This window comes from Talpa europaea, assembly GCF_964194135.1.
Source record: "Talpa europaea genome assembly, chromosome: 1".
In the NCBI taxonomy this organism is placed as follows: Eukaryota; Metazoa; Chordata; class Mammalia; order Eulipotyphla; family Talpidae; genus Talpa; species Talpa europaea.
Window position 1 is genome coordinate 32,503,096 of NC_140073.1, and position 23,073 is coordinate 32,526,168.

Below are 23,073 nucleotides of genomic sequence, written 5' to 3' on the forward strand. Positions count from 1 at the left end.
GAGTTCTGTTTTTCTGAATAGGACTCAAACTCTTAATTCAAAGGGCTGGCTAGCTGGTGTCAGCACTCTAAAGTCTCTGGCCTTGTGACAGCATCCTGTGCAAATCCTGAAGCACAGTGCTCAAGGTCCATCCACGGTTGAAAAAAAGCTGTTTCATCCTAACTTGGCTGTGTGGATCTGGGCAAATAACTGCAAAAGTAAGAGTGGCTCAAGGTTAAGAGTGTGACTATTTTCTTTGAAAGGCTCAATCCTATTTCTCCCTCTTACAGTCATGCCCTCAAGAAATTGACTCTGTACTACAGATTAAACCATCACTCTACCCAGATGTCCAGGGTAGGGCAGATAAGGCCCTACGCAGAAAACTGAGAACGCTGCTCTGGGACGAGTTTTATACAATAGCAGATTTGACGAGGCCATTTATGCTCTTAAAACCCCAAAGAACTCAAAGTCAATACTACACTCATGAGGGAAAAATGCTAAGTTCTGTGCCAGCCGTGTGGATGTGCCATCTATTTCTCCAATCAGCCAGTCCTCAGCCACTGTATTTAGCCTAATAAACTTCAGCCTTATGTCTGAGGGAAAAAGAACTTAAGATATGACTGATGACAGTGAAGTTATAGCAGTTTCAGACCTCACTGGGAGGAAAATTAAAAACACCAGGAGTTCCACTTTGACACTAAATGGCATCAAAGTCACCTTTTTGCAAGATATTCAGCTAAAAATATGATATTTATTGGGCCTCTTGCAAGTCTACTCTTCCCACAGGAGTCCTCCAGCACAGGAGTCCTGATGTCATAACTGCTCGTTGCTCCACATAACCCCTAATTCTTATAACAATCCACTTTGCGGAAAGCTGCTGGGGCAGCTGGGGGCCCAGCCAGAAGACACTATATGCTTATCACAAAGTTCTTGCCCACAGTCTGCACATTACTTTTTTGGACTGCGCTAAGTGCATTCTGATTTTTCCCTGAAGGAAACAGTCTTGATTCTCTGTTTCCTAACTCATGGAAAAATCAGAACCCTTAATTAAAAGAGGGATGTCTCGGTTAGGAGAAGCAAAAACCGAGAGAAACTTTCTCTAAGAATTCCAAAGCAAAGTGCCCTGTTTTACATCTTGTGTACTCTCAATTTCCATACCATGCATCAGGCAATTAATCATGGCCCACTTTATGTAGCACAATGAATGTTGCATGGATTCTTTATTGTCTTGACTTGGTATTAAACTCCTGGAGGGCAGTGATACGGTCATAACACAGGCACAGTGCCACGTACATTTTAAGTGCTCGATTAATTTAGTTTGGCCTCTATCCTTCTCCACTCGTTTTCTACCACCTCCCTAAAATTTGGCTTCCCATTCATCATTTTACCAAAATTTTTGTGCCACTCTACTCTCAAATCCAAGTCTTTTTCTCATATTTCATTCTTTCTGACTTCTCTGTACTGTGGGCAGTTTGCTTGAATGTCCTCCCCTGGCTATTAACACACGTGTGGTCATCCCAAGTCTTTAACCATTCCAGTTCCCTAAATCCTGTTCCCTAAGACCCTTTTCCTCTTATTTCTGATCCTGGCTCACTTTCTTCTTCCTCCCTCTTAAAACAATTTTCCTGAAGGCTCAATCCTATTCCTCCATCTTACAATAGTGCTCTAAGTGACCCCATACTACAGATTAAACCATCACTCTACACAGATGTCCAAAGTCTGTCTAGTTCAGACTTTTTACACATAACTCCTCTTATCTCCTGGGCACTTCCATTAGGAAGGTTTGTCATGAACAAACCTTAAATTCAACTTTCAAACCAGTTTCTAGTTGGCCCAACATCATGAGCAGCTACATGAATGGCAGGCTAGGAGAGGCTGGGAATGACAGAGTCCAAGATGTTAGAAAAATAAAGAAAGTGGAAGATAACCTCATTGGACTTTTGAATTCCATAAACCCAGAAGAATCAAATTCTGAATCTAAGCCTTAATCACAGAGGGAATGAAATTGTTTCTTACACCACCATTCACAGAACAGAATTCAGGTCAGCAAAAGACTGCAGGCTGCCACCACATGGTATGATATGCCTTAAGGATATTCCTCAACTTTCCACGAGACCCTTTTCCTCTTACCCTGAGCCATTTGACTTCCAAACGCATGTCCTCTGTTCTTTCTTTACTGCACAAATATCCATCGTTGTTCTGTATTATATATGGATGTTCTGATGACACCTCAACTATAAACAAGGCTGAACCCATGATCCCTAACCCAAAGCCTTATAGCTTCTCTCCCTTATATCATTTTTATCTTGGTTGATGCCATAATCTTCCTTCTAATTTGGGCTGTATAGCTCCAATTCCTCTATCTCTTCTTCTTCATGTTCTTATTTAATTAGTAATTTACCTGTGGAGAACCACCTCTTTTTCCACTTACAGTAAAGGCTGGGATCAAGCCTTCCATCCCCTCTTTCTTCCCAGGGTGGCCATGTGGTCCCTCAGCTGCAGTGGTTAGTTTGGTGATGCAGGTCTAGGACTCAAGTGGAACCAACTGCACTTTCTCCTAAAATTGGATCTTGAACACAGTGAAACCTGATCTGAAAACTTTTCTTGTTAATTCATCCTGGCAGCAGTTGAAGGGCCTGTTCATTTGTTCCTGTTCCCTAAATCCCCAGTCTTTCTGAAACCTTGATCTTCAGCTATACCTTTGATATTGTGACCTACCCACTATCCTCCAATAAATTCTGCTTTTTGACCTTCCAAATTTTGCTGCCTGTGGTTGGCTGCTTGCAACCAAGGACTCCTGATAGAAGTCTGTGATTTTTTCCTTCATGAAGTCCTGTTAAAAATCTTCCTCTTTTCCATCTTACTAGTCTATTAATTGCTTTTTGCTAAAACTTTTTAAATAATATTCTGACATGCCACCTCTATACATGTAACTTTATTTTTCCGTAGCACGAGTAGATCATGACATTTCTTCTCAAAAGCCTTCAGAGGGTCAGTATCTATGAGATGCATCCAGTAAGACTCTATATAGAGTTCAGAGATTAGGAAATGAAAAGAAGGATTTACTAGGGAATGGCCATGATTTATTGTTCTAACATGATAATCTACAAATGCTTATATCAAAAGTGAACTATATTCATTTTCAACATTAAGTACTTATTTGGCAACTATTATGTAAACACAGTGAACAAACAGATGAAGTTTGTCTTCAAAGGGTTTATATCACAGCAATGAACGCTAGAAATCTATAGTCCTACATACATATTCAACCTGCCTGTCCAGGTGATTTGCTGCCAGAGTTTGCACTCGAACTTCTCCCCTCAAGTAATCCCATGCTTTTAGGAGGTGAATCTACAATTTCCATGAAGGAAATTCTTCTGACCCTAAGGACAGAGGGGGGGAGACACATCAATTCCGATTCCTAGATCTTTTCCTTAGTCTTTGTGTCCTTAGGCTGGATACTGATAATATCAACTTCCCAGGAGGCTTTATTATTTAAAAATGTTGACAAAACTTACACTGCTCACAGGGAAAAGTTCTATAAATACAAAAAAAAATTCCCCTTCAGAATCCAAACTATTACAAGTATTATGGAAAGCAATCTAGATTTACCTTAAAACTAAAAATGGAAATACAATAATGCCATATGATCCAGCAATCCCAACTTGGGCATATATCCGAAGACTATGAAACCTCCACACAAAAAAAGCCCTATGTCCACAGTAGTCACAGCAGCATAATTTACAATAGGTAGGAACTGAAAGCAGCCTACATTTCCACTGAAATGACTGGATCAAGATGATGTGGTATACCCACACCGTGGAATATTACGTAGTCCTAAGAAAAGATGAAACAGCTATTTTCAACAAACTGGAGGGAGTTTGAGAGGATTATGTCCAGCAAAGTTGGAATAAATAAGAAAACAATTGCTTGACAGTGGACAATGTAACAATGTAAAATACTTTCAAAAACTAGTGGACATCAGTAAACATGCTGAGGGCTCCAAGGTTAAGAGGGAAAGACAAGGGGGTACAAAGGATGGCAGTGGGGGTAAATATATATATATTTAAAAATTAAAATCAAGTAAAGAAAGATTAGCAAATGGAGTAGAAAAGGACTGGGTTAGAAAAAAGTTAAAATATCTTCCCATATTTCGTTTTTTACATAAGCATTAAGGTGAAGTTTCAGAAATTGTCCATTTATTAAGTTTCAAACAAAATCTTGAGTTATGGATAAATATTATATAAAAGAATTTAGAAGGCTTTAAATGAAAATGTCTTCTTTGTGTTAAATTCTCTCCTTGAACCCTCCCCCCCACCCAGAAACCTGGAAATGTGGTAAGATCTTAAGCTGACAGAAAAATATAGGGGTATCTTAGGTTCTTCTAATAATCACAGAAACTGAGACATGTAAAAGAACAAATGCCACAGATACTGAAGTTAAGAATGTAAATAGGGCCTCCCCGGTGGCGCAGCGGTTGAGCGCTGGGTTGCGAAGCTACCCGCAGCCTCTGCAGCGCTGGTTCGATCCCCGGCTGCTCCCCGGCCACCAGAGGAGGGTCCCACATGGCACGCAGACCTCTCCTGCCGCCCACTGCTCCCCTCAGCAGTGTACTTTGGTCCTTCTGCCTGCTCTGCTCCCTGCTCTGGCTCTGGTGAATTCTCTCACCCTCCCACGCTTCTGACTGTACCCCGTGCTTGTATAAATAAATAATCTTTAAAAAAAAAAAAAAGAATGTAAATATTAAAGGGAAAACAAGGTAAAAACATGAGGCTACCTAGCCCTTACAGTTTGAAGGCAGACGTTCTATAGGATCTAACTGTGAGTATAAAAGGTGTCAGGCCACATCTTTATCAACAGAAAAATGACAACGTTGGGAGAGAGTCTCCTCAGTGGGAGGAGAGGTGCTCCCTGGTTTCTGAGAGGTACTGTGGAAAATGTTTTATGCAATCTTTGCCATGTGGCAGTCTTGAATCTATTTGTCCTCAAGGATGCTGCATGTCAGCATCTTATAAGGAGTAAATACTTTGAACTAGGTCTGTGGGTCCAGAAGCAACTAAGTGGCACAACTCTAGCTACAGGGTAGTGAAAAACTACTGCTTCGCATAGAAAACAGGGAGAAGTCTAGCCCAAAGGGGACCCATAGTAGTTAGGGGTTGTGGTATTCGATGGTTAGCGTTAGATGACGGGGTCATTTTATCTGAGGGAAGAAGTCTGAACAGTGGTGAAAAATAGTGAGAAAATATTTTCATGTGGCTTCTTACTCAAAGACTCAGGAGTTGGGTCTACCAAGTGGGAGGCAGGGTTTTCTGGGGCAAAGACTCCATTGCCTGCAGGGCTACAGGAAGGGCCTTTCAATACTTCCCCTGCAGGGGACTTTGCCACTCACCCCCAGTTCTTCCTCCAGTTTCACACAGAAGGCCTAAGTGAAACTAAATCTCTCTTTGTTCTAATCTCACATCTGGTGTTTCCTCCCTGGCCTTCCTACATCCATGTTTTCATAGTTGCTACCACTTCATCAACCTCCAAAAGCTGCCCTTTGAGATCCTATAGCAAGAGGAGTATGTCTCCCTGCAGGGTATCAAGAAGGCTAGTTAGGTCCTGACACCTATTACACACCTAAGTTTGTGCTGGCATAGTCAACACAAAATGTCGTATTTGCTCTCTTCTCTCATTGTGTCTCATATAGAAAGCCCAATATTTAATGATCTTAGTTCACCTAAAAAAAGAGAAGAAATTGTCTTTCTTAAAACCTGGTCATTTTGGCCTGCAGGAGTTACTCATAAATTTACTCACAGTAAATGTCCATGACACTGAACATATACTTTGGACAACTGAGACTGCTTGATATGTGGAAGTGCTAAATAAGTGAGAAGTAAATTAAGTTGACAATTACATAAAATGAAAATATTAATGACTCATAAATCAAAGAAAAGCAATTTTTGGATTTTCTCAAGTAGGAAGGAGTCCTGTTATGTGAAAACCTACCTCTCACCATTAGGCCCCACTCTGTTGATTAATCTTTCCATGGCTTCCTCTGTCTCTTTCAGTTTTTCTTGCAGTTGAACAAGCTCAAAATTGGCTGGAAAACAAACATCAATCTGAGAACCACAATATGTAAAACTCCCCAACCTTTTTTATGAAACACAGCTCGTTATGACACTACAATAATACAGGCTGGTTCTGAGACTCAGAAACTGAGAGTCTGTCCTACTTATCCAATCCAGAGGAAAAGGGAAGTGAGGTATAGGCACCAAGACCTAAAGGATACATGTAAGTTAGTGATGAACAAATTGCTCTCACACACATGGAAATACAGCAGGACAAGGTAAAGAAAAGACATAAGAGTAAAGGCATACCCCCCCAGTCACCCAAAAAGAACTAAAGAAAATAAACACTTTTTAATCCAGATGATGTTTAAGATCAAACTACCAACTGTATAAGACACTTTAGAAAAGGAGTAAAGATCTTGAAATAAGCAATATTTCACCTGCAGCTAAAGGTTTAAAAACATACCTGAAAAACAAGTTAAAATTTTAAGCATCTATAATAGATAAAACCTTAAACTATGACTAAGATCTCCCTGCCCAAGGCTTTCTACCCAAGTCACCTGGAGTAATGTGGGGTAACCTTGCCTCCCAGAGCAGTTTTCTCAACAAGGGTCAGTAGTGAGCCTATCTACCTATTGAAATTAACATTAAGACCCCAAAAGTGGAACAGAAAAATAAAGCAGTCATCACATGAAATGAACTTTAAAGTAGGAAAATAAAATGTTCACAATGCAGATAATCAACAGTTTTTCTATTTTACACCTAAGCATCCTTCTACCCATTTAGAGGGTCATTGCAAAATGTAGTATTTCAAAGGCCTTTTAATACTTTTACCAATGTGATTAAAATTTGAAGAATAAGAAGCTGATGTAACTGCTACTACATTATAAAAGCAGTTGCTCTTAGGAATTCATTTTATTTACTTTCGTTTTAAATGCATTAAATGACAACTTTCAAAATGTGTTACTCTTTAAAGCATCCTCAAATCTTTGAAATTATTTTACTTATGCATTTATCAGCACTATTGATTAGACACTATCGCTATTAAGGACATAGCATCGGGGCCTCCCTGGTGGCGCAGTGGTTGAGCACTGGGCTGCTAAGCTGCCCGCAGCCGCTGCAGCGCTGGTTCGATCCCTGGCCACCGGCGAGGGTCCCACATGGCGCGCAGACCTCTCCTGCCACGCCTGCTGCTCCCCTCAGCAGTGTACTATGTCAGTCTGCCTGTTCTGTTCCCCGTGCTGGCTCTGGTGAATTCTCTCACCCACCCATGCTTCTGACTGTACCCAGTGCTTGTATAAATAAATAAATAAATCTTTTTTTTTTTTTAAAGGGACACCGCATCTTTCTTAAAGAATTCCTTGAATATTTAAGATTCCCCAAAGGATGCAGAATTGTGACTGGGATATCTATTTCCATGCAGAAGCCAGGAGTAAGTCTCACTTCATTTGGCTTTTATTTAAAAACTTCTGAGGAGGCCTCACAGTGATGAGACCTTCATCACTATGAGTTAACCTACCTATTTTTTAGGCCTTCTCTCTCATAGCTATAGCTATGTCAGGCTATATTTACCCAGGCCATTCTATGTGACAGGCCCTCCTCCACAGCCAGCCAGCTAGATGTGATTTCCCTTAAAGCTGTCCTTTCTTTCTAATAGTAAAGTTTCCACAAGTTACTTTTCCTGACATCCACTCTAGATGATACACTTTTACAGGGAAGGACCATGCCATACACATTTCATTTCTCCAGAGAGCAAAGAATACTCTAGTTGGTCAATAAATATTCGATGACCATTTTTCAAGAGTCAGAAGTGTTAAAACTCTATCCCTAGATCTACTGACTGATTCTGGCAAGGACTTGATCTCTCTCAGTTTTCCTCTCAGAAATAAAGATATTTGCTACAAATAATCTGAGTTCTGGAAATGAGAAGTAACCCAATCCAAATGTAAATACAAATTTGCCTATATAAAAAAGTGAATGCACGTTCTTATACTTTTTCTAACTATCTTTGCCATGCAAATCTAACTTCAATATGGAAACTTTTGTGAATTCCCAGAATTCAGGGATCAGATTAACTTGGCATAGCTTTTGAGAAATGCTTTGAAGACATACCTACAGACTGTCTCTTGCTTTAATAGCGCTGTCTGACTCAAGCCTTGAAAGAGGCACTTACTAATTTTCCTGTGGGCATTTCCAGGCAAGGTGATAGAGCAGCTCCGAGCCTCTGCAGCTTTCCCCTTTGAGAGCTGAGAAGTGAAGGGAGTACAGACATCAACAGCAACTCAGAACCTCAAAGTCATGGAACCCCTCATAAAAAATGAAAAAATTAAATCATAAATCAAACAGCAACACTGGAGAAAAATTTCACCAACAAAACAAAACAAAAGCAAACAATACAACAAAGTAACCAAACAGCCCAGGGAAAGTATCTAAATAAAAAAATAATCAAGACACAAGTGAAAAATTTTCTCTAAAAGGGGCACATGCAGCCCCCAGGGCATTCTCAGACTCAGCTTGGACTGCCAGAGAATCTCCTGGGCCAGAAGGAGCTCATGTCTTATTCTAGTTAGGAGGGCAAAGTGAAGCTTCTCTCTCCAATTCCAGTGCTTAGGCCCATGACCTGCCAAAGTCTGCCCAGAAGTGAATCTTAATTTGGAATCTGCTTCCCCAGAACTAGAAAGTATCAGACTTGGTTTTAGTGCTTGGTGGTTCTGTTGCAAGAGAATTACTGGAGATGATAAAAACAGCACTTTCCTGGGGGAGGACAGAGTGCAAATGGTATAGTCATTATTTGAGCTCATGGTGGCTACTTGTAAATCACTGTGCCAATCCTAAAAATAAAGGTCTTAGAATATTTTTGTGTCTTTTCAGCTTGCAAGGATGCTTAGTCCAAAAAAAAAAAAAAATTGGCAGTGGGTATGGACAGACTTTGAAGTCAAGTGCTCACTAAATTAGCAACTAGAAGATCAGGTTCAAATCTTGCTTCTGAATTTTCAGTTGTGAGTTCTGGGAGCAGTCATTTTAATTCTTAGAGATTTTATTAACTGGATCGTTTCAATGTTGAAAATAATTTTTTATTATATTAGAAATTCATTGATGTAATATAAACAAGGGGATTCCACTTACCTTAAATAGAATGTACAATATATATAAAAATATCCCGAAACCATAGATTGGAATAATCTGCCCCATCAGGCCTCTTCCACTGCCTCCTCCTCCAACTCCTCCCCCTGCTGCCTTGGCCTTTGTGAAGGCCTCCGAAAGGTGAGACCTCTGGAAACGAGCCCCAGGGGTCTGGCCATCCAAGGGTGCCTGGTGATGATGCATCAGAGGTGGGAATCGGCCCAACTTTCCTGAGAAATAAAAAATTAATCAGACTTTATTCCTTCTGTTTTAAATGTGGCCATTATTAAAACACCTCCTATCCTGAGGTGTAAGTAACAGAATTCAGGACAGTTACTCTCACATTCTGTTTCAGTCTTTTTCCATCTCTGTGGGGTCATAAGGCTTTTCCCCCTCTGTGCCTATCTCCCTCTTTCCTTCCCTGCAGATCATTTCTGTAAGATTCTTTTTATGTGAACATGGAGGAAGATGGTCACCCCCAAACTCCTAAATTCGTGTGACTTTCAAGAGGCCAACAGAGATTAGTGTTTCCAAATTCCTTAGGGAAAGATTTTGCGTACTTGCTTGGTAGGTATGCACCCCTTCCCAACCCTCTGGCTCAGCAGACAGGACTTACGCAGTACAGACAGCGTCACAGAGGCTCTTCTCTGAGCAGAAGAGCACAGCTTAGAGAAAAGAGAGTGCATTGATTTTCTTGCCATTTTTTCCTTCCATCAGAAGCAGCCAAACATTAACACCAAATGCCAAGCCTCCTGAGAGCCACAGATGAGAAAGGAAAGATCTCTCTCCACAAGGCCATGTACACAGAGTTGTGTGGGGAAAAAAAAAAAAATCACTGGGAGATAACAGGAGAGGACAGAACATACTGGGAAACAGACTTCACAGACATACTAAAAATACAAGCTAAGCTATACAGTGAAAAACTGTTGGGTTTGAAAACAAATTTATGAATATCTATTTAACAAAGAATGTAAAGATACAGGACAGAAGCAGCTTTCACAATATCTAAAATTGGCAAGGAATTAAGTATCTAGAATGGACAAGGATCCTGTGAGACAATGCGAACTTTATAGGCAATCCAGCAGAAAAATGGCCAAAAGAAATGAGTAGGGAAATCACAGAAAGAGAAGTTTAAGTGGTTAACAAGAATATAAAGAGATGATCAAATGCAAAGCAAAACCAACAGGTAAAATACAAATTAAAGCAATGAGATCACACTTATCCCTATCAAAAGGGCAAAAATGAGAAAGGTGGGTAACAGCAAGGGTTGGCAAAGACGGGAGGAGGCAAAACTCTCATGCACCGGGGGCAGGAGAATAAAGGAACATGGCTGTTCTGCTAAGTGATCTGGCTATGCTGAGTGATACTTTGTGCCTCGTAATCCAGGGACACCAGCCTGGGGGATAAAGTCCAAGATGTTTTCATATAAAACTGTCTATATCCAAATCCAAATTACAGACTTTATAGACCTGTGTGAGAATGTTTGCTGTGATGATGATGTAGCAGGGAGCCTGAAGTAACTTTGATTTCCACAACAAAGAGTGGAAAATCAAAATGAAAATGATACAAAATATGGGTAGTTTTTAGAAATCACACATTAGATGTGCTGACAGCAACATGAATAGATCATAAAAACACGTACTGTAAGAAAAGACCAGTATGGACGCTGAAGTCACAACGTAATTACACCATATAGCTTTGAGGCCTGAAACAAACATTTCAGAATGGGGTGATATGCACGGGGTGATATGCACAGTGGGCTGGCACAGACACTGAAGGTTAAAGGTTACAAATTAAAAAAATAAAGGAAGTGTGTGCTGATGGCGCCAAGAAGGAACTATGATCTAAGGACTATCTTTAAGGCAACGTTCTGCTCCTAAGGAAAGAAAGGCTGGGGGTGGGCAGCAGGGAAGCCCACGAGCCATGTGGAAGCTGCCTCCTGCCCTGTGTCCTCTGCAGCCATACGCCACTACTGCCCCCTCCTTTCCCTCTGGGTGCAGACTTTGGGTGACATGGAAGTTATAGAAAGAAGGGTGTCGACATTTAAGGTTGTGGACAGAAGCACAGCTTCAGACAGGAGAAGGAAATCAGGCCATCACTCCTATGGGGGGTGCTGGTGACTGTTGCTATTGATTGTCAGGGGACCTTAACCTATTAAAAGGTGATACTGGCTTTAAGGCTATAGTGCACCTTCCAAAAATGCCCAGCCAGCATCCAAGAAGCTAACCTTTCTCTTGGGAGACGCTGCTATAACAGGTGCATAGTGTAATAAACTAGATTTAATATTTGTTGTAATGTGCTATTGAACGTCACAGTATTATCGTAAGGACATGGTCTTCAAAATTTGGCATGAAACCAAAAAATAAAAAATTAAAGCCAGTTAATGGCACAAAGGCATTGTTTTGCATTTCTAAAACTGAAAAATGGTGATGCTAAACATTACATATCTCCCCCCCAAAACTTGTATTGATCTGTCAGCCAGGAAGATTTATTGGCAGCTATTATGTTCAGGGCTCTGTGCTGTAGGTGGGAAAGAAAAAGAGGCATAACCGAGATAGGATAGTTCCCCCATGGGACAATGCTTTTAAAAAGTAGTACAACCGAAACAAAAAAGTGCAGGATATCATGAACCTTATTACTAACAAACTAAATGTCTAAACAGTGAAAGAATCACACAGAAAAAAAGTGGGGGGAAGGAGAGAAAAGGTTTCAATAATTGAGAATGAGACTGAGCAGCGCGAGAAGCAAAAGCACACCACAAAGAAAGAAGTGTGTGTGCAATGAGAAAGGGTTGAGAACAAAGAAATAAGAATAAAGACTAAGTCAGTCTAACTGGCATTATGGAGCACCATTCAGGGAAAAAACAGATGAGGAATGGGACGAGGAGGAGGAGTTTAGATGCTAATCCATGGTGTATAAAGTTGATACTACGGGGTCTAAGGTCAGGGAGTGACATAACAGAAGGGTCCCGGGGGAAGATTAATCTAGGAGTTGAGTTAGGGCCTTACCAGAAGGTAACCAAAGCCTGGGAAACCAGCCAAAAGGCAGCCATTCAGCTGTGAGGTGCAAGAGCCTGGCTACAGCTGTAAAGAGGGAAGGGTACGTCCAGGGATCTTATTACATCATATTCAGCATCATTTAATATTGAACAGAATACAAAGATAAAGGCAGGGTGGATCAGAAAATTCCAAGTTTAGGAGTTTAAGAGAAGACAATGAAGAAACTGGGAGAGCTATGGTTTGGGGAAGATTAAATACACATTTTTCAGATACTAAATTCCAGGTGTCACTCTCACATTCAGAGGAAATTTTTATTGTCAACTATAGTTAGGTTTAAGAAACTCTAAGCTGGACCTCCCTGGTGGCTCAGGGATTAAAGTCTCACTGCTATCAAGCTATCCTCGGCCTCTGAGGCATGTGTTCAATCCCAGGCCAGGAAGCTAACCTACATGGGGCACAGACCTCTCCTGTCTCACCCGCTGCTCCCCTCAGCAGTATATTTCAGTAGATCTGCCTGTTCTGCTCCCCACTATGTCTCTGGTGAATCCTCTCACTCCCCACACCTCTGGCCTACACATCAGTTCTTGTATGCATAAATAAAAAGAAATCTTTAAAAAAAACAAAAACTGTAAGCTACGTAAAGTGACAAAGCTAGTTAAAATTAAGTGCATAAATAGTTTCCATACCAAAAAGGTTGGAAGGATATATATACTTATGTGGAAAAGAGGAAGAAAACCTCCAAAGAGAACCAGAGCAAACCAGTAAAAAGTCAAACCACAGAAGTCAAAGGAAGATAGAAAAGGCAACTGAGAAGTCTAGAAGAAACGGTTAAAAGACTAGTGGCAATATCTGTTTTTAGACACAATGTATTCATGGAAAAAAATGACCATCTCATGAAATTCTGACTGTTTACCTGTTTAGACAATATCAAACCAATATACTACAAAACATTATAGAATCTTCAGAGTGAGAAGGACCTTAAAATCCACCAAGTCTTTCAACAAACAGCATGGGAACAAATAAACCTCCACTTGCAAAAGAAAGAAGTTGGACCCCCAGCTCATACCATATTCAATTTTTAAACATTAATTCAAAATGAATCAGAGGCCTAATGAGAGCTAAAACTATAAAACTCAGAAGAAACAGTCTTCATGACCTTGAATTAGATAATAATTTCTCAGATATGACACCAAAAGTAAAACAACCAAAGGAAAAATAGGTTAAGTTTGACTTCATCAAATTTTAAAACTTTTGTGCTACAAGGACAACATTAGAAAAATGAACTCAATCCAGTGACTAGCAGAAAATATTTATATATCATATATGTGATCAGGATCTAAGTATCCAAAATACAAGAACTCTTACCACTCAACAATAAAAAAGAAAAACTTAATTGAAAATGAGCAAAGGATCTTAACAAGCATTTCTCCAAAGAAGACAAATAAATGGCCCCAAAAAGCACATGAAAATATGTTTAACACCAGTAACCATCAAGGAAATGCAAATTAAACCCACAATGAGACACTACAAGGATGCTATAATCAAAAAGACAGATAATGAAAAAATGTTGGTGGAGATGTGCAGAAAACGGACCTCATACTCTGCTGATGAGAATGTAAAATAGTGCAACAACTTTGAGAAACAGTTTGGCAGTTACCCAAAAGGATAAACATTTCTATATAACCAGCAATTCTTTTCAGTATATACTCAAGAAGAATATGCTCACATAAAAAGTGTACACAAATGTTCACAGTACCATTATTTACAATAACCAAAGTCGACCACTAACAAATGGATAAACAAAATGTGATAACTCCATGCACTGGAATATTATTTGGCTATGAAAAAGAATGAACATTTTATACTATGATCTTTGAAAACATGAAGCTAAGTGAAAAAGAAGCCAGTCATCTCCCCACCCCCAAGAACACAGTATCATATGGCTCCATTACTATGAAGTGTCCAGAACAGGTAAATATACAGACAAAAAGTAGATCAGTGGTTGCTTAGGGCTGAGGGGTGGGGGAAGAATGACTACTGTGCTAATGGGTATGGGTTTGGGGTGGAGGTTGGGAAGGGAGTGGTAGTAATAAAATGTTCCAAAATTGATTGTGGTGATGATGGCACAACTTCTGACTATATTGAAAATCACTGATAGGTCCGGACTGCTGAATACCATCAAGGAGGAAACCCAGTACTTCCCCCAGGTCATGCATCTCTCTACATCTCTGACTGTTAAAACTGTCTTCTTTATACTGAGTTAATGAGTAATATGAGTTAGAAAGGAAGTACAATATAGGGTTTCAAAAGCAACAATGAATGAATCATAAGGCAAGAAGTAGAAAGCCATTATAACTGATTAGAAAATTAATGACAAAGACATTGAAGACTGGAATCAAAAGAGGTGCTGAAGAAGCAGAGGATACTATTCTCAAAGGTAAGAGGCCAACTGGAGATGCTAGTGGGAACAGAGACTAGATAGTAAGAATATTATATATCCTAGGAGAAATCTGAGCATTTTATAGTCAGTGTAGTAGTTCACATACTGAACACTGAAGTGTGCCAGTCACTGTGCCAAACACAGATTAAAATGATAAATAAAACAGAGTCCCTATCTTTAAAGTTTGCAGATATGCAGTATCATCACGGCAACTGTACCTTACCCACCAAATCCAATGGCTTTTTCCTCAGTTCTCTCTTAAGACTCCTCTGCAACACAAGAAAGTGATTACCACACACTAGTCATTCTGTAACTGTTGGATTAATCTGAATAAACTTCCCTGCCTTCGTCTTTTTGGCACCTCACTCTCCTGAGCTCTTCTCTTCCCACAGACTATTCCTGCAGCCTATTCCTTCTCAGATTCTTTAATCTCCTTCACCCAAGCTATTTGTCTCAAATGGTTCTTTATCCTTTTTCTTTTGGCAAAATCATTCATTCTCAAGGCATCCATTGCAATTTCCAAAATGTACACATAGCTCTAATTCTGTCCTCTCCCTCAGCTCGTCTCCCTTATCCCCATAGTATACAGGTCCTTTTGGATGTCTATCTGCAAATCTAAAAACATGTTTACCTTCAAAATTTGGTCTCCTGTATTTCTTTTCCTTGTAGTCATTCTCTGACCTTTATCCTGGAGACCTATAACCTCTGCCACCTGTGACCAATGGCCACTTGAGGGGGTCAGAATGCCGAATCTGGAAGAGACCTCTCTATGTCAAGTTATGTTTCCTCAACAGGGAACAAACCACTTCTTGGATCTTGATACCACTATGTTTTTTAAGACTAACACCCCAGGATGTCTTAAAAAGTCAGTGACTGAAATATTTGGAGATGTATAATTGATTTTTTAAATACTCCAAATATACAGAAAAGACAGTAATATATATGCACTCGTATATAGGCTTTTGTAACTGAACCCTGTGTGTGCCCTTTTTCCTACCCTCTCTGAGGTAACTATAACTCTGAATTTGGTGCTTATTAGAATGTATGCTTTTAGAATTTTACACCTTAAGTATATATCCATAAACAATACATAATATCATCATGAATGTTTTAAGATTTTATCTATGGATAGATAATGTAATGCAATGTATAACAATGCATAAATATGTAATGAATGCCGCTGAACGTTCACTTAATGGTTATAATGATCAATTTTATGTTCTATATGTTCATATTAGGATGTCATCCTGTACTTATGCATCTGCAACTTTTTTCCTGGTTGGTAGTATTTTTTTTAAGATTTATTTATGCATAGACGAGCTGGGGTACAGGCCAAAGGTGTGTGGGGGGGGGGGGTAAGAGGATTCACCAGAGACAGAGTAGGGAACAGCAGAATAGGTGGATTTACTCAAATGCATTGCTGAGGGGTGCAGTGGGCGAGACAGGAGAGGTCTACTGTGCCATTTGTGGGTTAGTTCCCTGGCCGGGGATCGAACTCAGGCAATGGTGGTGATAGCACTGAGACTTAACCCCCAGGTCACCAGGGAGGCCCATGATCAGTATTGTAGCCTATAAATGAATCCATCTTGATATATAAAGTTCTACTTCAAATTGCCATAGAGCATCTCCATGTATATAAATATAATTTATTTTCCCATTCTGCTCCAGGTGATAAAAATTATTTCATGAAGGTTATTTGCCACTTTTCACTACTACAAACATTTGACTTTATAGCTACATTACACCCAGGATTTGTGGGGTTTTAGTTTTTCAGGATTTGTGGTGTGTTTTTTTTTTTTTAAACTGCTTAAAAAACAACTGCAGAGATCAGAACATTAAAGATATTAGAACACTAAAACTGCAGACTTTTCAAAACAGAAAACAGCTGTGTTCACTATCTCTCTGTGTACTTAAGTATTCTATAAAATGGAACTTGACTAAATCCTAATTGTTTATTGAAAGCTTTCCCCATATTTAGGTTTATTTAATTATTAAAATTTCACTTAGCATATCATTTAAGCTTGACTAAAAACTTAATGGATTTTACAGAGTGAAGGTCTACTTTCCCTTGTTAATAACCATCCCTGTCGCTAAAAACAAAAACAAAAACTCTAGCACTGTTAACAAAAGAGCTTTCTGAAAGCAACATTAAACCATCTGCAGCATTTCATTCTTAGGGCAAACAAATCAATAAAGTACTGGATGTGTTTATATTTCTGATTACCACAATTCAAGAAAGATCTTAATGGGCCAGTTCCTAAAGATATGTAAGTTTTCCCCTTAATACTGAGGAAGTTCTAGAGGCCATACTTAACTCAGCATTACTCAAAGTGCAGGCTGAGATGACAGCTCTATTTCTTCCTCCCTAGTCTACTCCAAGGGCCCCATCTTACTACATTTCCCTCCTACCTAGCTCTACTTTCCTGATCACTGCTGTATTTTCTAGTTTAAGCAGATCTCCATCTTGTACCAGCCCCTCTACTCTCAATTCATTCTACGTATTACTAAAAGAGGTATTTGTGTGTCTATATTGCTCAGCATACAGGGGCTACTTCATACACTCAACACCTGTTAACTATTACTATTTTGTTGCCACAGTCATCTTCCTAAGGTATAATTTTAACTGGTCTTGCCATTTCTCTGGTGAAAAGTTTCAATGGTCCCCTTTGATGACAAGTGGTTGTGTTACAGAGAGCACAGAAGAGGGAAGTAAAAGGTACCATCTTTCAGGTCAGAGTTATTACAGTCATGGCCTGTGTCTCCAACTATTTAAATGGAGTTAACCTTTCTAGAGCTCATTTCATCATTTACAAAAATGGTTAAAATGATACCTCCTTCTCAAGGCTGTTAATATGTATTCCTTGTAAGTAACATACACAAAGCACTAGAGTAGATACTGAACAAATTCTGATGTTCCAACTCTGCAAACTGAATTCCTAAACAAGTGAATTCTATATTTTAGCCACAAAATACCTCTTCATACTCCCCCCCCCCATTATATTACTCCCAATTCAGCCAAACTAGGCTTCTTACCATGAGCCTGCCTTAGGATTTCTTGCCTCTAAACCTTTGCTTACGCCATTGGTTTTGCTTTTCTCTCCATTTCCACATATCTAAATCTGTCCTATCTCTGAAGGCCCAGGCCAAATACTGCCTTCACCCCAAAGTAGGTTCTCATATAACCCCTATGCACTTGGGATACTGAACCTCTAATTGTACTTACTATACCTACCCTTATTCAAGTTATAGTTATGTGTCTTGCAGCTCCTTCTTGAATGAATTGGAAAACAGAAATAAGGTTCCACTAAATACTATTTTTATCCAAATTTTCCTAGAGCTCACTGAAGTCAATAAATCACATTCTGAGAACAGGAGAAATAGTCTTTGCTATCTGTACTATCAGCTAAGCACTGGTATTACTCTAAGCTGGCGTGGCACTAAGTTAAACCTTGATGCTATCCTGTTAAACACAGCAGTTTCAGAGTATCAGTACCAGACAAGGCCATTTTGTGACTATGACAGATCAACACAAACAAGACCACTCTGAAATCTGTCTGAACATAGACAAAGCATCATCAGTGTCCTAACCAAAAAAATATCAAATAGTCCCCATTCCTAGATAATTGAGTGACTGCTGCTTTAGAAAAGTTGTGATCTTTCTTTAGTCTGTTCTTTAATTTTAAATTTTTTATATTTTTTTATATCATTGTTCATATTTAAACAATATTTGCTTCCCCCCAACCCCCTCAGGTGTAGTCCCCATAGAGTTTCCTTCACCAGTGCACCGCACACCTGTGTTGCTCCCTTCCTCCCTCCCTCCCTCTGATCCCTCTCCCTCCTCCTCCCCTGCAGTATGTCTCTGATTTATAATTGTCTGTTTTTGCTTTGTTGTGTTTTGTACTGTTACTATTTTTATTACACTGATCTTATTTGGTTTCCCTATATTCCTGCTTAGTGAAACCATCCGATATTTTTCTTTTTCCTTCTGGTTTATTTCACCAAGCATAATTCCTTCTAGTTCCATCCATGTTGCTGTGAATGGCATGTGTTCATCTTTGATTGCTGAATAATATTCTATTGTGTATTTATGCCACATCTTCTTGATCCATAGTCTGCTCTCTCTTTAGATAATCTCTGCTTCCTGACAGTATCCAATGCAGGTCTAAACCCTGTATCTCAAACCTTCTTCAAAATCACCTAACATGAGCCCAAGTCCTAAACTCTCTTACTGAGAAGCCACAAGCTTCCCTGGGGTGTATATTCTCCCTTGCTGCAACAAGTATTAAACTCAACTTATTAAATTACAAGTGTGCTCCTGGCAGTCCTCAGCTGGAGGACAGATTCAGAGCTTCCTGAATAGAAGTTCATTGTTTTCTTTACACTTGGGCCCCTACAGGGCATGCTCTGGGGCCTGCTGCACACCCTGCCAGAGTGACCTGGGTGGCTCATGCAATGCTTATGGTCTTATCAGAATCTCAAGACCCAGCCCAGCCATGTGCAGGGCTAAGACTGAAAACATTCAGGATAATGAAGTAAACAATCTGGTTTTGAGAATATAAAATGGCATTTGGGGTGATTAATCAAGATACCCCACATCCGCCACGTAAGTTTCTATACTTGAAAAAGGGCCTAATTTACATGCATTCACAGGCTCTCAAATTCTCTCTTTGAACACTCTTTTGGAACAGATAACTGCTGTTTTCATTAGGAGAAAAGAAAAGGTAAGGAACCAAAGTAATACACTTGTCCTCAGATGCTTATACACCAGCACATAACAAACAAATTTAAAATAACAATCATGCATATGTATGTTATGTAAGTATGTACATGTATATACACACATATATCTCCATGTGTATATGTACTTTCACATCTCAGAAAGCTCAAGACTTAGTGGCCAGGAATCACTTGAGGGCAACATGGTAATAAAGATGCTATACCATTCCGGGGGAACAAGACTATTCATTTTTTTTGAAGATTGATTTATATATGCATAGAAGGGGGTGGTTTAAAAAAAAATGCCTACTTAGAGGCATTCAAAGTAAGACACTCACTGAAAAACACAGGCAGGCAGGATCAGCAGGAAAGTTGCCAAAGATGACATTATTGTTGGAATACCACAGGCCCTGAAGCCAATTCTAGAATACTAGAGTACAAGACTCACCTTAGGTGGATTCAACTACCCTCATACCTGGTCAATCTCAGCTAACATTGACCCACGGGAGCTCTTGACCTCATGTGCTGATTTTTTGCATGTTCCACAGGTACATAAGGTAAATAGGGAAACTGATATTCTGGTCAAAGGAGAAACTAATTGGTGAAGTGAAAAGAAAACCACAGGAGAAAGAGAACGTGCCATCGTAGTATCTGCTGAGACAAAGCGAAGTGGTATGCCCAGAGAAGAGAGAATGAAGAAGTTCTAGAAACAAAAAGATACAGTTTCTCCTCTTATAAAAGCATTTTTGATTGACCATTTGAAACCTTCTGAAGCAGGTTAGAATGGAGGGAAAAGGGGAGATGTGCAGGGAACTCTTCTGAAAAAACAGACAAAAAGTTGAACAGAAAGACTAAGCAATCAGCATGAAAGAATGGGAAGACCAGGGAGAACCACATGAGGTGGCCAAGGTCCAAAATAAAGATTCACAAAAAGGCTAACAAAAGCAAAAGGGGTATTTTTAGAGCAAAAAGGCCATTTGCCTGATTATCCAGTACACTGCAGAGAAAGCAGAACTTCTCAGCCTCTACTGTGCTTCCATGTTCTCTTCAAAGATAAAGCATTTGTGGGGTGTAGGGAGGGAAAAGAATTAATCTTAAATGGGGGGATGTTCCAGGTGAATGATAAAGTTCAGGTCTATTCACTAAAATCCCTACCACAAGATTGCTAAAACTTGCTAAGTATAAAAGTTTAAGAAATTATGCTGATAAAAAGAGAAATCTTCAAAGAATGTAGATAGATGACTAAGGTAAACTCTTCAACTACAGAGAAGTAAACACATCCTAGTTCTTGACTATATCGAAAAGTATTCATTTTTTTGAAGATTGATTTATTTATGCATAGAAGAACTGAGGTGTAGGCCAGAGGTGCAGGGGGCGAGAGGATTCAAAAGACAGAGTGGGGAGCAGAACAGGTAGATCTACTGAAATGCGCTCCGAGGGGAGCAGCGAGTGAGACAGGAGAGCTCTGCTGCACCATGTGGGTTAGCTCCCTAGTCCGGGAATCAAACTCAGGTCACAGTGGTGATAGTGCTCAGACTTAACCCCTAGACCACATGGGAGGCCCTCTTTCATTCTTTGTTTTTGTTTTTGATGGAGTGCTATGGGAGGGAAAAACTATTTTTTCTGATTATATAAGAAATGCATACCTATGGAAAATTGAAAAAGTACAGAAAAATATAACATAACAGCCACCTATAATTCCACAATCCAGGAAAAAAACACTATTAAAATGTGTACCTATTTCTTTCTAGTGCACATCTTCAACTTTTTACTGATAGCTTATTTCTCCACATCATTGAAAACTTCATAAACATAATTCACTGGATTCTCTGCCACATGGATGCACAGTGATTTATGTACCATAAAGAATGTAATAATGACCACAACCACCACTCACTCGATCTACATTCCAGACTTCAGTTTACTGAGATTGCTCTTGCCAAGGCAGCCACCTTCCATATTGGCAAATCAAAGGCACATTCTTTTACCTTTCTATTATTTAGTCTCTCAGCAATATCCAAAAGTCAGTCATTCTTTAACACAACCTCTTTTCTTGGATTCTGTGACATCCCACATTTAACCTTTTCTTGTGCGTTTTGCTGGATCTCCCTCTTCCTCTAGTCAAGCAAAGAGTAAATAAGATACTATATGAAAACTGCTTAGAATAGTTCATGGTAAATATCACACACTCCACAAAGAGTACCTATTATTTCTGTGTCCTTGTGGCATATTTTTCCTTTTTTTTTCAATCCTGCTTTGATTTATTTTTAAGTTATTGTCTAATCTCTAAATGTTGTTATTCCTCAGGACTCAACTCACTCATTCATTCATTAATAAATATTTGTTGCCTCTGTGCGTGTCTGTCCTAAAGCTGGGAATACAGCAGTGAACAAAACAGTCGAGGATCCCTGTCCTCATGGACCCTCCTTTCTAAGTCGGGAAAGAGAGAAAAAAGATAATGATGAATAGTGAGGGGGAAAACAGAGCAGGTAAAGGAGATAGGACGTGTTAGAGGAAAGTTAACGTTTCAGCTGGAATGGCCAAGGAAGGCTCAGATTTCATTTGCGTGAAGACCTAAAGGAGAAATAAGGAAATTCACAAGGATAGCCAAGAAGGAGCATTTCAGAGAAAGCAAGCACCAGTGCAAAGACCCTGAAATGGGAACATGTCCATCATGTTGAGAGACTAGCAAGGAGGCTGGCGTGGTCAAAGCAACAATGAGAAAGGGAAAAGCAGAAGGAAAGGGGATAAGGACTGATGAGGGCCTTTGAGGCCACATAGGGGCTTAAGGTCTTTCCATCTGACAGTGTCAGCATCAGAAGGGAGGAAGCTGGTCAGCCATGGTTAAAATAGGCAGAATAAGGGGGAGTAAAGAAATCAACTGACTAAATGATTCTATAAAGAGGTTTCAATGAAGAAACCAGTTCAACCCTAATGCAGTTTAAAATGACTGATACTTTTTTTTTCAAAATACTCTGATCTACCAAGACACGCTGGTCACAAACCAGGGTGAAATTGTGAAAGAAGAGAAGGGGGTTTACAAAAGACCGTTGTCCCATGAGCTCCCTGGCTTACATGTGCTGTTATTCGCCTCCCTCTGCCCTGTGAGGAAAGGATGAGAGAGCTGGGAATGTTAACATCCGAAAATAAAAGGGGATCTCAGAAGGGTTTCAAATACCTGAAGACACCATCTGTCCCCCTTAACCACCTCTTCCCCTAAACCAGTAACCTGAGAATAATCCAAGATGCTGCCTTCTCCCCTTCCTTCCACTTCTATTTTAAAATGTCTCATAAAATTGATTTATTCCCTCCTGCACAATGTTTGACAGCCTCCCATTTTACTTACTCCTCCTTCCTCAAGTACCTCTATTTCCCTCTGGGAGTCACTCTCAACTCCACAGTTAATCAGCAGAGTCTTCTTACCCACACCTCGGCAAATATGCTAAAATTCAGGTCCTTAAAATGGGTGCCACTGAACTGGTGGAAGAACCTAGGGAGGAGGGGAGTAATAGTGAGGTGAGAGTAAAGGAAGAGTTTAAAAGAGTTCTCCATCATGGGAAGTGAGCTGTTATCCATATCTCTGCCAACATTGTTGCTCCCCCAAGAGAGCAGTCAGAGGACAGAGCCAGCTTCAAAAGGAACCCCGACATGTAAAAACAGAAAATCAGAGCTGCAGGCCGAGGAGTTGTGAATCTCCACATCAAAGGACACTGGGAGCCAGTTCTAACACAGGGTCCTTTAGTTTACACAAGACGATACTTTTGTC

General features: G+C 39.8%; 1 protein-coding gene across 4 annotated transcripts in view; it reads right to left on the reverse strand.

The window, feature by feature from the left end:
* RIC3 (RIC3 acetylcholine receptor chaperone) overlaps positions 1-23,073 on the reverse strand; it is a gene marked incomplete at both ends in the record, with an annotated part of 40,730 nt that overhangs the window by 11,359 nt on the left and 6,298 nt on the right. For 2 of the 4 annotated variants that reach the window (XM_084235530.1, XM_084235527.1), the window contains 3 exons: positions 5,968-6,061; positions 8,203-8,275; positions 9,156-9,382. The exons of 1 other annotated variant lie outside the window; for it this stretch is intronic. In XM_084235530.1, coding sequence (XP_084091656.1) covers positions 5,968-6,061; positions 8,203-8,275; positions 9,156-9,382 — 394 coding nt within the window. The remainder of the gene's footprint in view (positions 1-5,967; positions 6,062-8,202; positions 8,276-9,155; positions 9,383-23,073) is intronic. One more of the 4 variants, XM_084235528.1, reaches the window with a different exon arrangement.